The sequence below is a fragment of the Pristiophorus japonicus genome, chromosome 2, assembly GCF_044704955.1.
Source record: "Pristiophorus japonicus isolate sPriJap1 chromosome 2, sPriJap1.hap1, whole genome shotgun sequence".
NCBI lineage: Eukaryota > Metazoa > Chordata > Chondrichthyes > Pristiophoridae > Pristiophorus > Pristiophorus japonicus.
The window spans coordinates 173375747-173392994 of NC_091978.1; the positions used below are offsets into that span (position 1 = coordinate 173375747).

The 17248-nt window shown below is 43.6% G+C and overlaps 1 protein-coding gene across 1 annotated transcript in view; it reads right to left on the reverse strand.

Annotated features, from left to right (window-relative positions):
* Positions 1-15927, reverse strand: part of chrna9a (cholinergic receptor, nicotinic, alpha 9a) — a 29638-nt gene extending 13711 nt beyond the window's left edge. Inside the window, exons 1-3 of the mRNA XM_070860747.1 lie at positions 15831-15927; positions 11697-11842; positions 2028-2182 (exon numbers count right to left, since the gene is read on the reverse strand). Of these exons, the coding sequence (XP_070716848.1) occupies positions 2028-2182; positions 11697-11842; positions 15831-15927 (398 nt within the window). The remainder of the gene's footprint in view (positions 1-2027; positions 2183-11696; positions 11843-15830) is intronic.
* Positions 15928-17248: the final 1321 nt, after the last annotated feature.

Genomic DNA, 17248 nt, shown 5'->3' on the forward strand with positions numbered 1-17248 from the left:
GACAATATTGGTGAAGGAGAGAATTGTTCCAGATTTTAATTATTTGCTCATTGACAGGGAGCTAGTAAATGGAGAAAAGGGAATGGAATTCCTAAAATGGATGCAGGACTCCACAATGCAGTATGTTCATGTGCCTTCAAAGGGAGAGGCGCTGCCAGATCTAGCAATGAGTAACAAAATTGAGCAGGTAGAGGAGTTAAATGTGGGTGAACACACTGGGAGCAGTGACAATATAATAAGGTTTAAGGTTCAAATAGAAAACTAAAATGTTGGTACAAAAACAAGGGCACCAGATTAGAGTAGGGCAGATTTTAGAAAGATAAAGTAGGTTTAAGTTGAAGTGGAAAGACCAATTGAAACACAGAACTATAGATCAATAATGGGATAGTTTTAAAAAGATTACAAAGTTGCAAAATTAATATATAACATTAAAAGAGAGACTACTTCGTTTCACATTGCTGTGGATAAATAGAGGTTAAAAATGAACAAAAGTTGAAGAGGGAAGATAGGGCTGAGAAGATGTGATAAAAATATGAGAAAGAGAAAATAACGAGACACTCAGTAGAGGGGTAAGGAGAGTGAGGAGGGACTATGAGGCAAGCATCTGAAAAAAATATTAAAAGAGTAGAATATTCTACAAATACATCAGTAAAATTGAATTGTTAAATGTGAGGTGGGACCCCTGAGAGGAGAGGCTAGTGAGTTAGTAGACGATCAATGAAAAATGGCAGAGATACTTAACAGCCTTTAACTGCACACACCCCTTTGATTTGAGCTACTATCCAGATTTTGCACAAACCCATTAGCCTAGTTGCTAGCTCAAGACCAAGAGCTCATGTTAATTATTCAGTTCATAAATTTGGGTAGTCGGTTCAATAAGCAGTGGGCCAGTTCGGTTTGGCAGCCAGCCATTTCCAGCACATATTTTGCTGGTCTTGCAAAAATTAGGATTGATATTACAGTTCAGGATTGGAGCATGTCAGGAAGTTTTATTAATGTTTCATTTCCATGCATAATGATCCTGAATAAGTTGACCCATCAGTCACTGCAGCTCCCCAGAATGAAGGAAATTTGGTTTTAATGTACTGTGCCTGCTTCACATAATGCAATCACTGCATAGTTTCAGAATAAGGGGTTGCCCATTTACAATGGAAATGAGGAGGAATTTCTTCTCTGAGGGTCGTGAATCTTTGGAATTCCCTACCTCAGAGCTATGGAGGCTGGGTCATTGAATGTATTTAAGGTGGAGATAGACAGATTTGTCAACGATAAGGGAGTCAAGGGTTATGGGGAACAGGCAGTGAAGTGAAGTTGAGGCCAGGATCAAATCAGCCATGATCGTATTGAATGGCATAGTAGGCACGAGGGGCCAAATGGCCTACTCCTGCTCCTATTTCTTATGTTCACATAGAACAGCAAGTCTGAGAATGGCTAGTGAAAAACCAAGAGCCTGAGAGAAGGAAACAGGAGACTGGGACCTCTGGAAAAAGGGAGTCAGAGACCAGGAATTAAAGAGAAGTGAAGTAGAACCAGGCCAGGAGTAGGGGAGTGCATTTCCTAAAGTATTCTCCATCATAATAATCCACATATAAAACTATCTCCTTACTTTCAAACCTCAAACAGTGTCATGAATTTCAAGTCGCATACATGAGTATATACAGCTTAGCACCAATTTCACAAAATTGTGCTCGTGGCCAGAACCCGGAATTCAGCTACACACTTCCAAGGACTTTTCCTCTGCATTCAAAGTATGCCCCATGCTTTAAACTAGCACTTTATGATTACGTTTAAACCTTAGTAAATTAGTTATGCACAGTCAATAAATAAATCATACTAACTACACTATAAAATCACAGTGAAAATGCAGATTGTTCATGTGCACTTTGACAACACAACTGTTTTAAATAGAAAGTGAAATATAATAAGGAGTCAATTATATTATTTTTACTGACAACCATAATGATTATTTTAACTAAATATGTTAAAAATGTAGCAATTGATGATGAAACAATGACATTCCAACTTACTTGTTATATAGAACAATATCAGGTCTCCATACAAAGCTACTTGGTATTCGAATAGCATCAAGTCCATCATATTTGTCTCGGTCCCACTTAAGGAAAGCATCAAACCAGATTTGCCGAATCCAAAGGTAAGCGGTCAGAATTTGGTTCCTTTCATCCTACAAGTATCAAAAAAGTAAATTCTCAAGAATCATAACAAATTTAATTCAGATACCAATACAATATTTTTTTTTGTATTCTCCCTCAAATTACAATCATCTTTTCCATCTTAATTAATTCAGCATTACATGTCCAATGCTGTGTAGGCTACATATTTTTCCAGCCATTATCAGCACAGAAAAATCATAAGAACTTAACAAATAGGAGCAGAAATAGGCCATTTGGCCCTTCGGCCCTGCACCACCATTCAATAAGATCATGGCTGATCTGATCTTGGCCTCAACTCCACTTCCCCGCCCGCTCCCCATAATCCTCAACTCCCTTATAATTCAAAATCTGTCTATCTCCACCTTAAATACATTCAATGACCCAGCCTCCACAGCTCTCTGGGGTAGAGAATTTCAAAGATTCACACCCCTCTGAAAGAAATTCCTCCTCAAAAATAAAATGGGGAAGGTGGCGCAACCGTAGCTAACAAGGGAAATTAGGGACAGTGTTAAATCCAAGGAAGAGGACTATAAATTGGCCAGAAAAAGCAACACACCCGAGGACTGGGAGAAATTTAGAATTCTGCAGAGGAGAACAAAGGGTTTAATTAGAAGGGGGAAAAGAGTGTATGAGAGTAAGCTTGCAGGGAACATAAAAACTGACTGCAAAAGCTTCTATAGGTATGTGAAGAGAAAACGATTAATGAAGACAAATGTAGGTCCCTTTCTGTCAGAATCAGGTGAATTTATAATGGGGAACAAAGAAATGTCAGACCAATTGAACAAATACTTTGGTTGTGTCTTCACTGAGGAAGACACAACTAACCTTCCGGAAATACTAGGGGACCAAGGGTCTAGCGAGAAGGAGGAACTGAAGGAAATCCTTATTAGACAAGAAAATTGTGTTAGGGAAATTGATGGGATTGAAGGCCAATAAATCCCCAGGGCCTGATAGTCTCCACCCCAGAGTACTTAAGGAAGTGGCCCTAGAAATAGTGGATGCATTGGTGGTCATTTTCAAACATTCTATAGACATTGGATCAGTTCCTATAGGTTGGAGGGTAGCTAATGTAACCCCACTTTTTAAAAAAGGCGAGAGAAAACATGGAATTATAAAACTGTTAGCCTGACATCAGTAGTGTGGAAAATGTTGGAATCAATTCTTAAAAGACGTAATAGCAGCGTATTTGGAAAGCAGTGACAGGATCAGTCCAAGTCAGCATGGATTTATGAAAGGGAAATCATGCTTGACAAATCGTCTAGAATTTTGAGAGGATGTAAATCATCATAGGCAGTCCCTCGGAATCGAGGAAGACTTGCTTCCACTCCCAAAGTGAGTTCTTTGATGGCTGAACAGTCCGATATGAGAGCCACAAACCCTGTTACAGGTGGGACAGACATTCATAGGGAGAGGGCGTCGGTAGAGCTGGTTTGCCGCGCGCTCCTTCCGCTGCCTGCGCTTGGTCTCTTCATGCTCTTTGCGTTGAGACTCGAAGAGCTAAACGCCCTCCCGGATGAACTTTCTCCACCTTGGGCGGTCTGCGGCCAGGGTCTCTCAGGTGTCAGTGGTGATGTCGCACTTACCAAGGAAGCTTTGAGGGTGTCCTTATAACGTTTCCGCTGACCTCCTTTGGCTCGTTTACCATGAAGGAGCTCCGCATAAAGCATTTGCTTAGGGAGTCTCGTATCTGTCATGCACACTATGTGGCCTGCCAGCGAAGCTGATAGAGTGTGGTCAGTGCTTCAATACTGGGGATGTTAGCCTGGTCGAGGCCACTGATGTTGGTGCGCCTGTCCTCCCAGGGGATTTGCAGGATCTTGGAAACATAGTTGGTGATATATCTCCAGCGACTTGACGTGCCTTCTATACATCGTCCATGTCTCAGATCCATACAGGAGGGTGAGTATTACTACAGCCCTGTAGACCATGAGTTTGGCGGTAGATTTGAGGGCCTGTTCTTCAAACACTCTTTTCCTCAGACGGCCGAAGGCTGCGCTGGCGCACTGGAGGCGGTGCTGAATCTCCGCATCAATGTCTGCCCTTGTTGACAAGAGACTCCCAAGATATGGGAAATGGGAGTGGAACTAAACTACAGAACCAGTGGGAAACTGTTTAACCTACGCCGCCTCCAGGCCAGGTCCAAGATCACCCCAACTTCTATCGTTGAGCTGCAGTATGCGGACGACGCCTGCATCTGTGCACATTCAGAGGCTGAGCTCCAGGATATAGTCAATGTAGTCACTGAGACATATGAAAGCATGGGCCTTATGCTTAACATCTGTAAGACAAAGGTCCTCCACCAACCTGTCACCACCGCACAGCACTACCCTCCAGTCATCAAGATCCATGGCATGGCCCTGGACAACGTGGATGTAACTAGTCGAGTGGACAAGGGAGAACCAGTGGATGTGGTGTATTTGGACTTTTAAAAGGCTTTTGACAAGGTCCCACACAAGAGATTAGTGTGCAAAATGAAAGCACATGGTATTGGGAGTAATGTATTGACGTGGATAGAGAACTAGTTGGCAGACAGGAAGCAAAGAGTAGGAATAAACAGGTCCTTTTCAGAATGGCAGGCACTGACTAGTGGGGTACCGCAAGGTTCAGTGCTGGGACTCCAACTATTTACAATATGCATTAATGATTTGGACAAAGGAATTGAATGTAATATCTCCAAATTTGCAGATGACACTAAGTTGTGTGGCAGTGTGATCTGTGAGGAGGATGCTAAGAGGCTGCAGGGTGACTTAGACAGGTTAGGTGAGTGGGCAAATGCATGGCAGATGCAGTATATTGAAGATAAATGTGAGGTTATCCACTTTGGTGGCAAAAACAGGGAGGCAGATTATTATCGGAATGGTGATAGATTAGGAAAAGGAGAGGTGCAACGAGACCTGGGTGTCATGGTACATCAGTCATTGAAAGTTGGCATGCAGGTACAACAGGCAGCGAAGGTGGCAAATAGCACGTTGGCCTTCATAGCGAGAGGATTTGAGTATAGGAGCAGGGAAGTCTTACTGCAGTTGTACAGGGCCTTGATGAGGCCACATCTTGAAGTGTGTACATTTTTGGTCTAATCTGAGGAAGGACATTCTTGCTATTGAGGGAGTGCAGCGAAGGTTCACCAGACTGATTCCTAGGATGGCAGGACTGACATATGAAGAAAGACCAGATCGACTAGGCTTATATTCACTGGAATTTAGATGAATGAGAGGGGATCTCATAGAAACATGTAAAATTCTGACGGAAATGGAATGGTTAGATGCAGGAAGAATGTTCCCGTTGTTGGGGGAAGTCCAGAACCAGGGGTCACAGTCGAAGGATAAGGGGTAAGGGGTAAGCCATTTAGGACCGAAATGAGGAGAAACTTCTTCACTCAGAATTGTGAACCTGTGGAATTCTCTGCCACAGAAAGTTGTTGAGGCCAGTTAGATAGATATATTCAAGAGGGAGTTAGATGTGGCCCTTACGGCTAAAGTGATCAAAGGGTATGGAGAGAAAGCAGGAACGGGGTACTGAAATTGCATGATCAGCCATGATCATATTGAATGGTGATGCAGGCTCGAAGGGCCGAATGGCCTACTCCTGCACCTATTTTCTATATTTCTATTTCCGCTTTAAATGGGCGACCCCTTATTCTGAAACTATGCCCCCCAGTTCTAGGTTCCGCCCACAAAGGGAAACATCCTCTCTGGATCTACCTGGTCAAGCTCCTCAGAATCTTACACATTTTAATAAGATCACCTCTCATTTTTCTGAACTCCAAAGAATATAGGCCCAACCTGCTCAACGTTCTTCATAAGACAACCCCTTCATCTCAGGAATCAATCTCGTGAACCTTCTCTGACCTGCCTCCAATGCAAGTATATCCCTCCTTAAATAAGGAGAACAAAACTGTCGCAGTACTCCAGGTGTGTTTTCACCAAAGCCCTGTACAGTTGTAGCAAGACTTCCCTACTTTTATACTCCATCCCCCTTGCAATAAAGGCCAACATTCCCATTTGCCTTCCTGATTACTTGCTGTACCTGCGAGCAACTGTGTACAAGGACCCCCAGATCCCTCTGTACTGCAGCATTTTGTAATCTCTTCCCATTTAAATAATAATTTGCTTTATTTTTCCTACCAAATTGGATAACCTCACATTATACTCCATCTGCCAAATATTTGCCCCCTCACTTAGCCTATCTATATCCCTTTGCAGATTCTTTGCATCTTCCTCACAACTTGCTTTCCCACCTTTGTATCAGAAAATTTGGCTACATTACACTCTGCCCCTTCATCAAAGTCATTAATATAGATTGTAAATAGTTAAGGCCCCAGCACTGATCCCTGTGGCATCCCACTAGTTACAGTTTGCCAAACTGAAAGTGACCCATTTATCCTTACTCTCTGTTTTCTGTTAGTTAGTCAATCCTCTATCCATGCTAATATATTACCCCCAACCCAGTGAGCTCTTATCTTGTGCAGTAACCTTATCGAATGCCTTCTGGAAATCCAAATACACAACATCTATTGGTTCCCCTTTATCCACCCTGCTCGTTACATTCTCAAAATAACTCCAGCAAATTTGTCCAACACGGTTTCCCTTTCATAAAACCATGCTGACTCTTGTGGACTGTATTATAGAAACATAGAAATTTACAGGGCAGAAGGAGGCCATTTTGGCGCATTGTGTCCAGGCCGACCCTCAGTCAGCAGCCCTGAAGGTTACATATAAACCCATGAACAATGAACAATGGCGGAAAGGTAGAGCAGCCGGCCTAACCCGTCCGCTCCACACAACTGCGATACCCCATGTATCGCAACATTTTACACTCCACCCCACCCGGAGCCATGCGATCTCCTGGGAGAGCCAAAAAACAGAAAAACCCAGGCCAATTGGGGAAAACAAATCTGGGAAAATTCCTCTCTGACCCATCCAGGCGATCAAAACTAGTCCAGGAGACCACTCTGGCTGTGTTAGATTCCCTGAAGTACTTACCATTGTATCTGCGCCAGCCAACAAGATGTTATCCAGTCTAATTTCACTTATCAGCTCTAGGTCCGTAACTTTGCGGGTTACGGCACTTCAAGTGCCCCATTCAAGCACCTTTTAAATGTGGTGAGGGTTTCGGCCTCTACCACCTTTCCAGGCAGTGAGTTCCAGACCCCCACAACTCTCTGCGTGAAGAAGCTTCCCCTTAAATCCCCTCTAAACCTTCTACCAACCACCTTAAAACTATGCCCCCTCGTAATTGACCCCTCCACCAAGGGAAATAGGCTCTTGCTATTCACTATATCCAGGCCCCTCAAAATGTTACATACATCAATGAGGTCTCCCCTCAGCCTCCTCTCTTCCAAGGAGAACAAACCCAGCCTATCCAATCTGTCCTCATAGCTAAAATTCTCCATTCCAGGCAGCATCCTTGTAAATCTCCTCTGCACCCTCCAGTGCAATCATGTTCTTCCTGTAATACAGCGACCAGAACTGCATGCAGTATTGCAGCTGTGGCCTAACCAGTGTATTATTCAGTTTAAGCATAACCTCCCTGCTCTTGTATTCTATGCCTTGGCCAATAAAGGCAAGCATTCTGTATGCCTTCTCAACCACCTTATCCACCTGGCCTGCTACTTTCAGGGATCTGTGAACAAGCACTCCAAGGTCCCTTTGTTCATCTATGTTATGTCTCGAATAAAGCAATGTGACTGAGTACTGTAGACTTGAGTAAGTGTGACCTTAGACTCTTTATTCTGACTCCAGGGTGCTGGCACAGCATGGGAGGTCTGCTTATATACAGTGCTCCCAAGGGATGCTGGGATCCCTTGGGATCCCAATAGATGCGCCCTCTGGTGGCAGTAGAAATGTTGGTTACATGATGTTGCATACATAACAATTTACACTTCTAAGCGGCCTACCATTTAATAGTATACCCTTTCCTTATTAGCCCTCCCAAAGTGCATTATCTCACACTTCTCCGAATTAAATTCCATTTGCCACTGTTCTGCCCACCTGACCAGCAGATTGATATCCTCTTGCAGTCCATGACTTTCCTCTTCATTATCACACAGCCAATTTTTGTTTCATCTGCAAACTTCTTAATCATACCCCCTATATTCAAATCTAGATCATCGATGTATATTACTACATAAAGCAGGGGACCCAGTACTGAGCCCTGCAGAATCCCACTGGAAACATTCTTCTGTGACATTCTTCCAGTCACAGAAACATCCATCAACCATTACCCTTTGCTTCCTACCTCGAAGCCAATTTTGGATCCAACTTGCCACTTTGCCCTGGAATTCATGGGCTTTTACATTCGTGACCAGTCTGCCATGTGGGACCTTATCAAAAGCTTTGCTTAAATTCATATGCGTAGACCATTTCCCATAACTCGGGAGCCGCTTATCAACAAGAGCAGACATTGATGACGAGATTCAACACCGCCTCCAGTGATCCGGGAGGGTGCTGAGCACTCGAGTCTAATCGCCGAGAGCACGCAGAAATCAAGCGCCGGCAGCGGAACGAGCATGCGGCAAATCTGTCCCACCCTCCCTTACCCTCAACGACTATCTGTCCTACCTGTGACAGGGACTGTGGCTTTCGTATTGGACTGTACAGCCACCTAAAGGATCATTTTAAGAGTGGAAGCAAGTCGATTCTGAGGGAGTGTCTATATTGCACTATATCATACGCATTACCCTCATCGACCCTCCTGGTTACCGCCTCGAAAAATTCAAATCAGTTTAGTCAAACACGATCTTCCCTTAACAAATCTGTGCTGACTGTCCCTGATTAATCCTGGCCTTCCTAAATGTAGATTTATCTTGTCCTTCAGGATTTTTTCCAATAATTTCCCCACCACTGACGTTAGGCTGACAGGTCTGCAATTACTCAGCGTACCCTTTTCTCCCTTCTTAAACAAGGGTACCAGCCCTCCAGCTCTGAATCCAAAGAGGACTGTAAAATTATGGTCAAGGCCTCTGCTATTTCCTCTTTTGCTTCGCTCAACAGCCTAGGATGCTACTACTTAATAAGGGACTCCAGCATTTTCCCAATGACAGATGTTTGGCTAACTAGTCTATAGCTTCCTGCATTCTATCTCCCTCCTTTTTAAATAGGGTCGATGCACAAAAGTGACTGAAGCACTCATTATCAAATAATTCTATAACTAGTATTCTCACTGTTCTGATGAAAGGTCACTGATTTGAAACGTTAATTCTGTTTCTCTCTCTACAGATGCTGCTTGACCTGGAGTATTTCCAGCATTTTCCCATTGGCATTTCAGATTTCCAACATTCACAATTTTTTGCTTTTCTTACTGTCTGGATCAGGACACTTAGGGGCCGAAATTGCCCCTTTCCTGAAGGCCTGTTACCACCGGTAATCAGCAGCCATTGCACTCCGCAGCATGGCTGCCGACTTTTCGTGTAATGGCCGCCATTATCAAAATTCCGCTCCTGCGGTATCCTGGCAGAAACCCCCCCCCGCCCCTGCTACCGATCCATCCTAAATGCATGCCGATGTTCCTCCTCGATGGTGAAGGTCTGCGGAGAAAATCTTCCTCCCATTAGGCGGTGCCGAAACCTGCTCATTTGAGATGGTGCCGTGAGGCTGTGGCCTTCTAAAATGGTGGTGCGGCTCCTACTGAAGGGGAGGACGCACTGCTGCTGCCGCCATTTTTTTTTTGTCGGCTGACTGCTACGTCGGGCTGACAATTGTGCCAACAGGTAGCATGGTACCCCCGCTGGCCCGGTCGAAACCCTCCCTGGTGGCTCCAGTGGACCAAACTTTTAAAATCGCGCAGGCTCTCCCCTTTAAGTGAAGGGGAGAGCAGTGATGACACGGCATCATGACGACATCATCAGCACTATGTTGATGACAGACAGTGGCAGCCACTACCGCACCCTCACCCCCCCAACTTCCATCCCTCTAGTGTGCTCACTGCCACACTACCGCCCCCATTATGAGCGACTTCTGGACCACTGGAAAAAAAACAGAGTGGAATTTCGCTCAAGAGGCCACCTCATCCACCGCAGCTGTGAACACACAAGAAACTGGGTGGGAGCGCCCTGTTTCCAGCGGTGGGCAATTTCTGCCCCTTAGTGTTCTATCACTAGAACTATTGGGTCACCCAATTATATATTAGTGTTACACAAGTAAGTCAGCAGTAAATCCTCTTTTCAATTGCAGTTGGACACCCAATTAGCAAAATGCACATAAGCAGACTTAATGACACAGATTTTGAGGTCAGCTCACCGCTGACCTCGATTAAAGCTGCCCACCAAAATTTAGTGGGCTCTCAAGCACAGACTTCCTAATTTCCAACATCAGTTTCAGTTTGGTGCCATCTACATGGGATCCATGGCATTCAGCAACAGCGCAGGCAGCAGGCAGGCTGATCAGCCAATCTGATTGTTCTCACAGAAGCAAAGCAGGAAGTAAAAAGCAGGGAATATAAATCAATTACTTTCTGTACAAAGTTTGGAATAACACATGGGGTTAAGGAAGAAACTTAATCATCAGAACAAAAGCTTCTATAAAAGACAAAATATTTTTATTCAACATTTACAATTTTTAAATGTTCTTCTGAGGGAACGAGACTCCATACTTATAAAATACATTTTCAGGGCTAGGGAAGTTGTTCAGTAGTTAGTAGGACTTAGTACACGGTTTAAAAAAAAAATCAGGTACTCCTTATTGAACAAGGCTCATCATTTTTCATTGGTCTTTACAATGAGAATAATGTGTAAATAATTGAAGTTCATGACAAGTCAGAGATTCCTAATGCTTCCATCTATGGAGACTGCAACAGTGCACCCTGTGGAGGAGCAGGGCATCATTGACTGGAACTTCCAGATTTCTGCATTTAACTGTGCAAGTTGCTATCAATTTTATACAGTAATGACGACGAGCGCTGACAATTTCATCATCATTACAACCACAAATTCTCCAGAGAAGCTTTCAACGACAACATGACAGTAATTTACAGATTTAAGTGCTTTTTAAAAGTAATCAGGTTAAAATTTACCTTCAAGTGTCAACATGAATTAAATTCAAATAGCAATCTGTGCATTGCATTTTTATCCAGATAAATGATAAATAGGCAAGTGTACAAATATATTTAAGTAGGCTCCCTTGATGGCTCAGTGAGCTTATCCAGTGAGCCACTAAGCAATATAAACCAGGAAGCCTTCTGGCTCTGAAATGTGCTGAGTTAGCTGATCTCAGTCAGGGCATCAACAGTGGTGTAACATGACCTCAGCACACTAGGTTAGGGAATGGACAACCCTGCTTCTGCTTGCTATTCAGAAATCTCTAGTGAAAGTGCATGTATGCAATTATCAGGTGAGGAGGACAGAATCTACTGTGGCAATTGACTAGCCTGTTGACACTGTCAAGATTCACAGGTGAAGAATGGCCACTTGGGTGAGGTAGTAACAGGTAAGCGATCTGGTGGAATCAAGGTATTACACCTTCAGGATGAAAAAGGAGGAAAAAGGAAAATCAGAGGGGAAAACAAAAAAGGTATTTAAGTAAATCTTACCATATCTTTAATTTGGGAGAGGGTGATCTTCAGAGTGACATTTAGTGCTAGATCTGTATCTTCTACAGGCCTGAGAGCATCTATATAATCTTCAAATAAATTCTTAAACAGCATTTGAGCATATCTTCCATCTGCTGACTCAGTACCTGTCGAAACAAAGCAAATCCTTATTCAAATACATATGTAGTAAAATAGAATAAAAATATAATCAATTTGGATTCTATTTTTATCTGTTCATTGTTTTTTTTCTTAAAATTAGACTGCATTTTAAGTATATCTTATTCTGGAAACCAATACAAAGCACAACAAGAATCTCTCGGAATTGCAAAAAATTGTCTAAAAAGGTTCTAAAATTGCTTTAGCTTAACCTATTTATTTATTTATTTAATTTATTTATGAGTAGAATTTGAAAAAAGGCCCTATTTTCACACGCGTTGTAATTTTATTGCCCAATTACTCCAAAGCAGAAAGCTGCAATGTGTAGAAATGCTTGTTTTGATAGTTTTAATGCGATATCAAAGTTTAACCGAACAGTAAACATTAATGGACTAAAATAATCATTTTGGTCAACTATTTTAGAGAATCCAAGTAATTTAAATCTGCTATTTTCTGCAATGATGAAGCTTTATATCAGCTGCACTGCAAGTCCCAGTGGAACGAAGAATTAATATGGTCAGTGACTAAAATCAGCATGTTGGAATAAATAATATTGTCTGATTCCTGTGACAACAGCTATTGTATTATACAAGAACTATCATACTAGAGTTTAGCCATTAAGTGGTGAGAATTAAAACCACAACAAGTCTACAGGCAAACTTCAATTTCAAAGTATTAGCTAGCTCCATAACCTTCAGTCTAAAAACACAAGCCTATTATCCATTCGACAATCTGGATCCAACCAGCATGGGTCACGAGTTAGGAAATTTGGCGAGGAGCCCCTTTCACCCATTCCGTGTTCAACATGCTCGGAGAATGATCAATAGTTTCATTCCACGTCCACCAGACAAACTCTCAGAAGGCAGTGAGACCAGACCGTCGTGTCGGTCAATGCTAGGAGTCAACCCCCCCCCCCGAGGGCCTAGATGCAATGCTGCAAAAAGTTCAATGACTTCACACGAGTGGTTAAGGTCAGTGAATCTATCTTCAAATGCTATATTCCACCAATTGCACAACTGTCCTCAGCAACTGCTCAATGCACCACACCCCAATCACATACCTATCAATCAGGATTCATACACAACATTCACCTCACCCTCACACACTTCACACTGCTTCAAGCCTCACACCCACATCTTGCGCACACTGCCAGCTATTTAACCAAGAGGCAGGCACAGCTGCATTTCCTTACCCGAATGGAGCAGACAGTGCTTGCCATTATTAGAGCATCATTGCAGAGGCTGTGACCAGCAGTGGGCCCCTATTTAAGAAAAGAGTCAGAAAGCAGGAAACTATAGTAGAGTTAGCCTATAATCTGTCATTGAGAAAATTGGAGTCCATTATTAAGGAAGTAGTAGCAGGACATTTAGAAAATCATAATAAAGCCATGTTAACTCTGCTTGACTGTTATGAAAGGGAAATCACATTTGACAAATTTGCTGGAGTTCTGTGAGGATGCAACGAGCAGGGTGAATAAAGGGGAACCAGTAGATGTCGTGTATTTGGATTTCCAGAAGGTATTCAATAAGGTGCCACATGAAAGGTTACTATGCAAGATAAAAGTTCACAGGATTGAGGTAATATATTATAGCATGGATAGAGGATTGACTAACTGAAAACAGAGAGTCGGGATAAATGGGTCATTTTCAGTTTGGCAAACAGTAACCAGTTGGGTACTGCAGGGATCAGTGCTGGTGCCTTAACGATTTACAATCTATATTAATTATTTGGATGAAGGGCCCGATGCAATGTATCCAAATTTTCTGATAAAAGATAGGTGGGAAAGCAAGTTGTGAGGAGGATGCAAAGAATCTGCAAAGGGATATAGATAGGCTAAGTGAGTGGGCAAAAAATTTCAGATGGAGTATAATGTGGGAAAATGTGAGGTTATCCGATTTGGTAGGAAAAATAAAAAAGCAAATTATTTAAATGGGAAGGTGTTACAAAATGCTGCGGTACAGAGAGATCTGGGGGTCCTTATACATGAAACACAAAAAGTTAGCATGCAGGTACAGCAAGTAATTAAGGCGACAAATGGAATGTTGGCATTTATTGCAAAGGGGTTGAAGTATAAAAGTAGGGAAGTCCTGCTACAACTTTACAGGGCGTTGGTGAGACCACACCTGGAGTACTGCGTACAGTTTTGGTCTCTATTTAAAAAGGAGGGATATGCTTGCATTGGAGGCAGGTCAGAGAAGGTTCACGAGATTGATTCCGGAGAGGAAGGGGTTGTCTTATGAAGAAAGGTTGAGCAGGTTGGGCCTATACTCATTGGAGTTTAGAAGAATGAGAGGTGATCTTATTGAAATGTATAAGATTCTGAATGGACTTGACAGGGTAGATGCAAAGAGGAGGTTTCCCCTCATGGGATAATCTAGAACTAGCGGGCATAGTTTCAGAATAAGGGGTCGCCCTTTTAAAACAAAGACAAGGAGGAATTTCTTCTCTCAGAGGGTTGTGAATCTTTGGAATTCTCTACTCTAGAGAACTGTGGAGGCTGGGTCATTGAATGTATTTAAGGTGGAGATACAGATTTTTGAATGATTAAGGGAGTCAAAGGGTTATGGGGAGCAGATAGGGAAGTGGTGTTGAGGCCAAGATCAGATCAGCCATGATCTTATTGAATGGTGGAACAGGCTCGAGGGGCCAAATGGCCTATTCCCGCTCCTATTTCTTATGATTTAATATAACTGTATCCTCACCCTGCGGATGACACTAAGTTGGGTGACAGTGTGAGCTGCGAGGAGGATGCTATTAGGCTGCAGAGTGACTTGGATAGGTTAGGTGAGTGGGCAAATGCATGGCAGATGAAGTATAATGTGGATAAATGTGAGGTTATCCACTTTGGTGGTAAAAACAGAGAGACAGACTATTATCTGAATGGTGACAGATTAGGAAAAGGGAAGGTGCAACGAGACCTGGGTGTCATGGTACATCAGTCATTGAAGGTTAGCATGCAGGTACAGCAGGCGGTTAAGAAAGCAAATGGCATGTTGGCCTTCATAGCGAGGGGATTTGAATACAGGGGCAGGGAGGTGTTGCTACAGTTGTACAGGGCCTTGGTGAGGCCACACCTGGAGTATTGTGTACAGTTTTGGTCTCCTAACTTGAGGAAGGACATTCTTGCTATTGAGGGAGTGCAGCGAAGATTCACCAGACTGATTCCCGGGATGGCAGGACTGACCTATCAAGAAAGACTGGATCAACTGGGCTTGTATTCACTGGAGTTCAGAAGAATGAGAGGGGACCTCATAGAAACGTTTAAAATTCTGACGGGTTTAGACAGGTTAGATGCAGGAAGAATGTTCCCAATGTTGGGGAAGTCCAGAACCAGGGGTCACAGTCTGAGGATAAGGGGTAAGCCATTTAGGACCAAGATGAGGAGAAACTTCTTCACCCAGAGAGTGGTGAACCTGTGGAATTCTCTACCACAGAAAGTAGTTGAGGCCAATTCACTAAATATATTCAAAAGGGAGTTAGATGAAGTCCTTACTACTCGGGGGATCAAGGGTTATGGCGAGAAAGCAGGAAGGGGGTACTGAAGTTGCATGTTCAGCCATGAACTCATTGAATGGCGGTGCAGGCTAGAAGGGCTGAATGGCCTGCTCCTGCACCTATTTTCTATGTTTCTAACCCAACTTCTCACATCCCATTTTCCCCTCATCCCACAATATCTTCTGATTTACAAGCTGCAGATGGTGTAAGTATGCAACTTACTTTTGCCCCCTCCCCTCACCACAAACCTATCCTTGTGCCTTTCTCTTTCAAATGTCCAAGCACTGCCACCTAGCCACAGAGTGGTGGAAGAGCTGGTGTCACAGCAGTCCAGCAATCCGTCCTTCAACAGATGACTAGCTTTGTGGAGCTGCCACCCCAGGGAAGTGGCGGTGGCTCTGTGGAGCATGAAACTGCTGTATTCTCAGGATGACAACATTCGTCCTCTCACCACTGCCACTCCGCCAGTGCCCTTGCTGTTGCCTGTCAGCCAGCCAGCCAAGACCGCTGCCGCCCATGCCGAGATGGTGCTGTCCAGAGCCAGGCCATTTAGACCCAGGTCAAGGTCGTTCAAGACCATCTGCAGTCTTCCTCACTGAAAATCAGCAGCCTTCCACCAGCCATGGTAGCACTGCATAGGAGCACAAGGATAGGCAAAGGCACACTAAAGACAGGCACTAAAGGAATGCACAAGGATGATTAGTTTATGTTTGTATGAAATCCGACATGTTTATAAATTTATAAATTTGGTTTGAAATGTTTGTGTTGGCTTTTACTTTTGCACTGTGGACAAAAACGTAGTAATAGTCATTGGCAGAGGGAAGGTAAGGTGTGGGACTGTTGGGTGAATGGAGAATTGGGATTGCGTTTACTGGAATTGAAAGGGGTCGTTTAGGTTGCCTCCTTTCCTCTTCCTTGCCATATAACTGTGGCAAAGGCTGTGCCTTCATGGCGAGGTTGTAAATCATGCAGCAGGCCACCACGAAACGTGATATGCGCTCTGCCAAGTACTGCAGGGCTCCTCCAGAGTGGTCCAGGCAGTGGAAGCATTGTTTCAGCACGCAATGGTGTGGTCTCAAACATTTTGTTGTATATATGTCTCCCACAAGTGAGTGGGTTGCACACCAAAATCATGAGCCATTTCATCAAAGGATAGCCCTCGTCACCCAGTACACACCACCTGGTTTTTCGTGGTGGCTCGAATGCAGCTGGCACAGCGGACTGCTGCATCATGACACTTATCAGGATACAGTCATTGACCTGCATGATTCTCCGCCTATGGTCACACACCAACTGGATGTTGAGGGAGTGGAACTCCTTTCGGTTGCAGTACATTTCAGTTGACATGCAGCACCCACAAAGCGACATGTGTGCAGAAAGAGTCCGACTGAACACTGAGCTCAAAGTAAAGTGTGACCTTAGTCTTTTATTGCAGGTCTCCAGAGTGCCTCTCCAACCTGTGAAGCCTCCTTAAATACCTGTGCTCCCAAGGGATTATGGGATCCCTTGGGACTCGAGGATGAGCCCTCTGATGGCTGTACAGAGTAAATACAAGTATACATATATAACAATGGGGAAGCCTGAAATCCTCGCAAATCTATGTGCTCACTCCGTCTGCTGCTATCTGGCAAGAGAGGATGAAATGCAGTCAGCTCTCTTGGAATAAGGATACTCAGTGGCGTCCTTTAGGCAACCGTGGATGGCAAACTGGGAGATGTTGCAACTATCTCCTGCTCCAGCCTGGAAGGAGCCAAATGCATAAAAATTCATGGTCATGGTCACCTTCATAGCCACAGGCCCTGCTGAGCTTACAGTTGTGGCTGCAACAGGTGGCAGATTTCATTGAGGATGTCCATACTGAAGCACAGATGTCTCAAACACTGTTTGCTTATTAAAGTTCA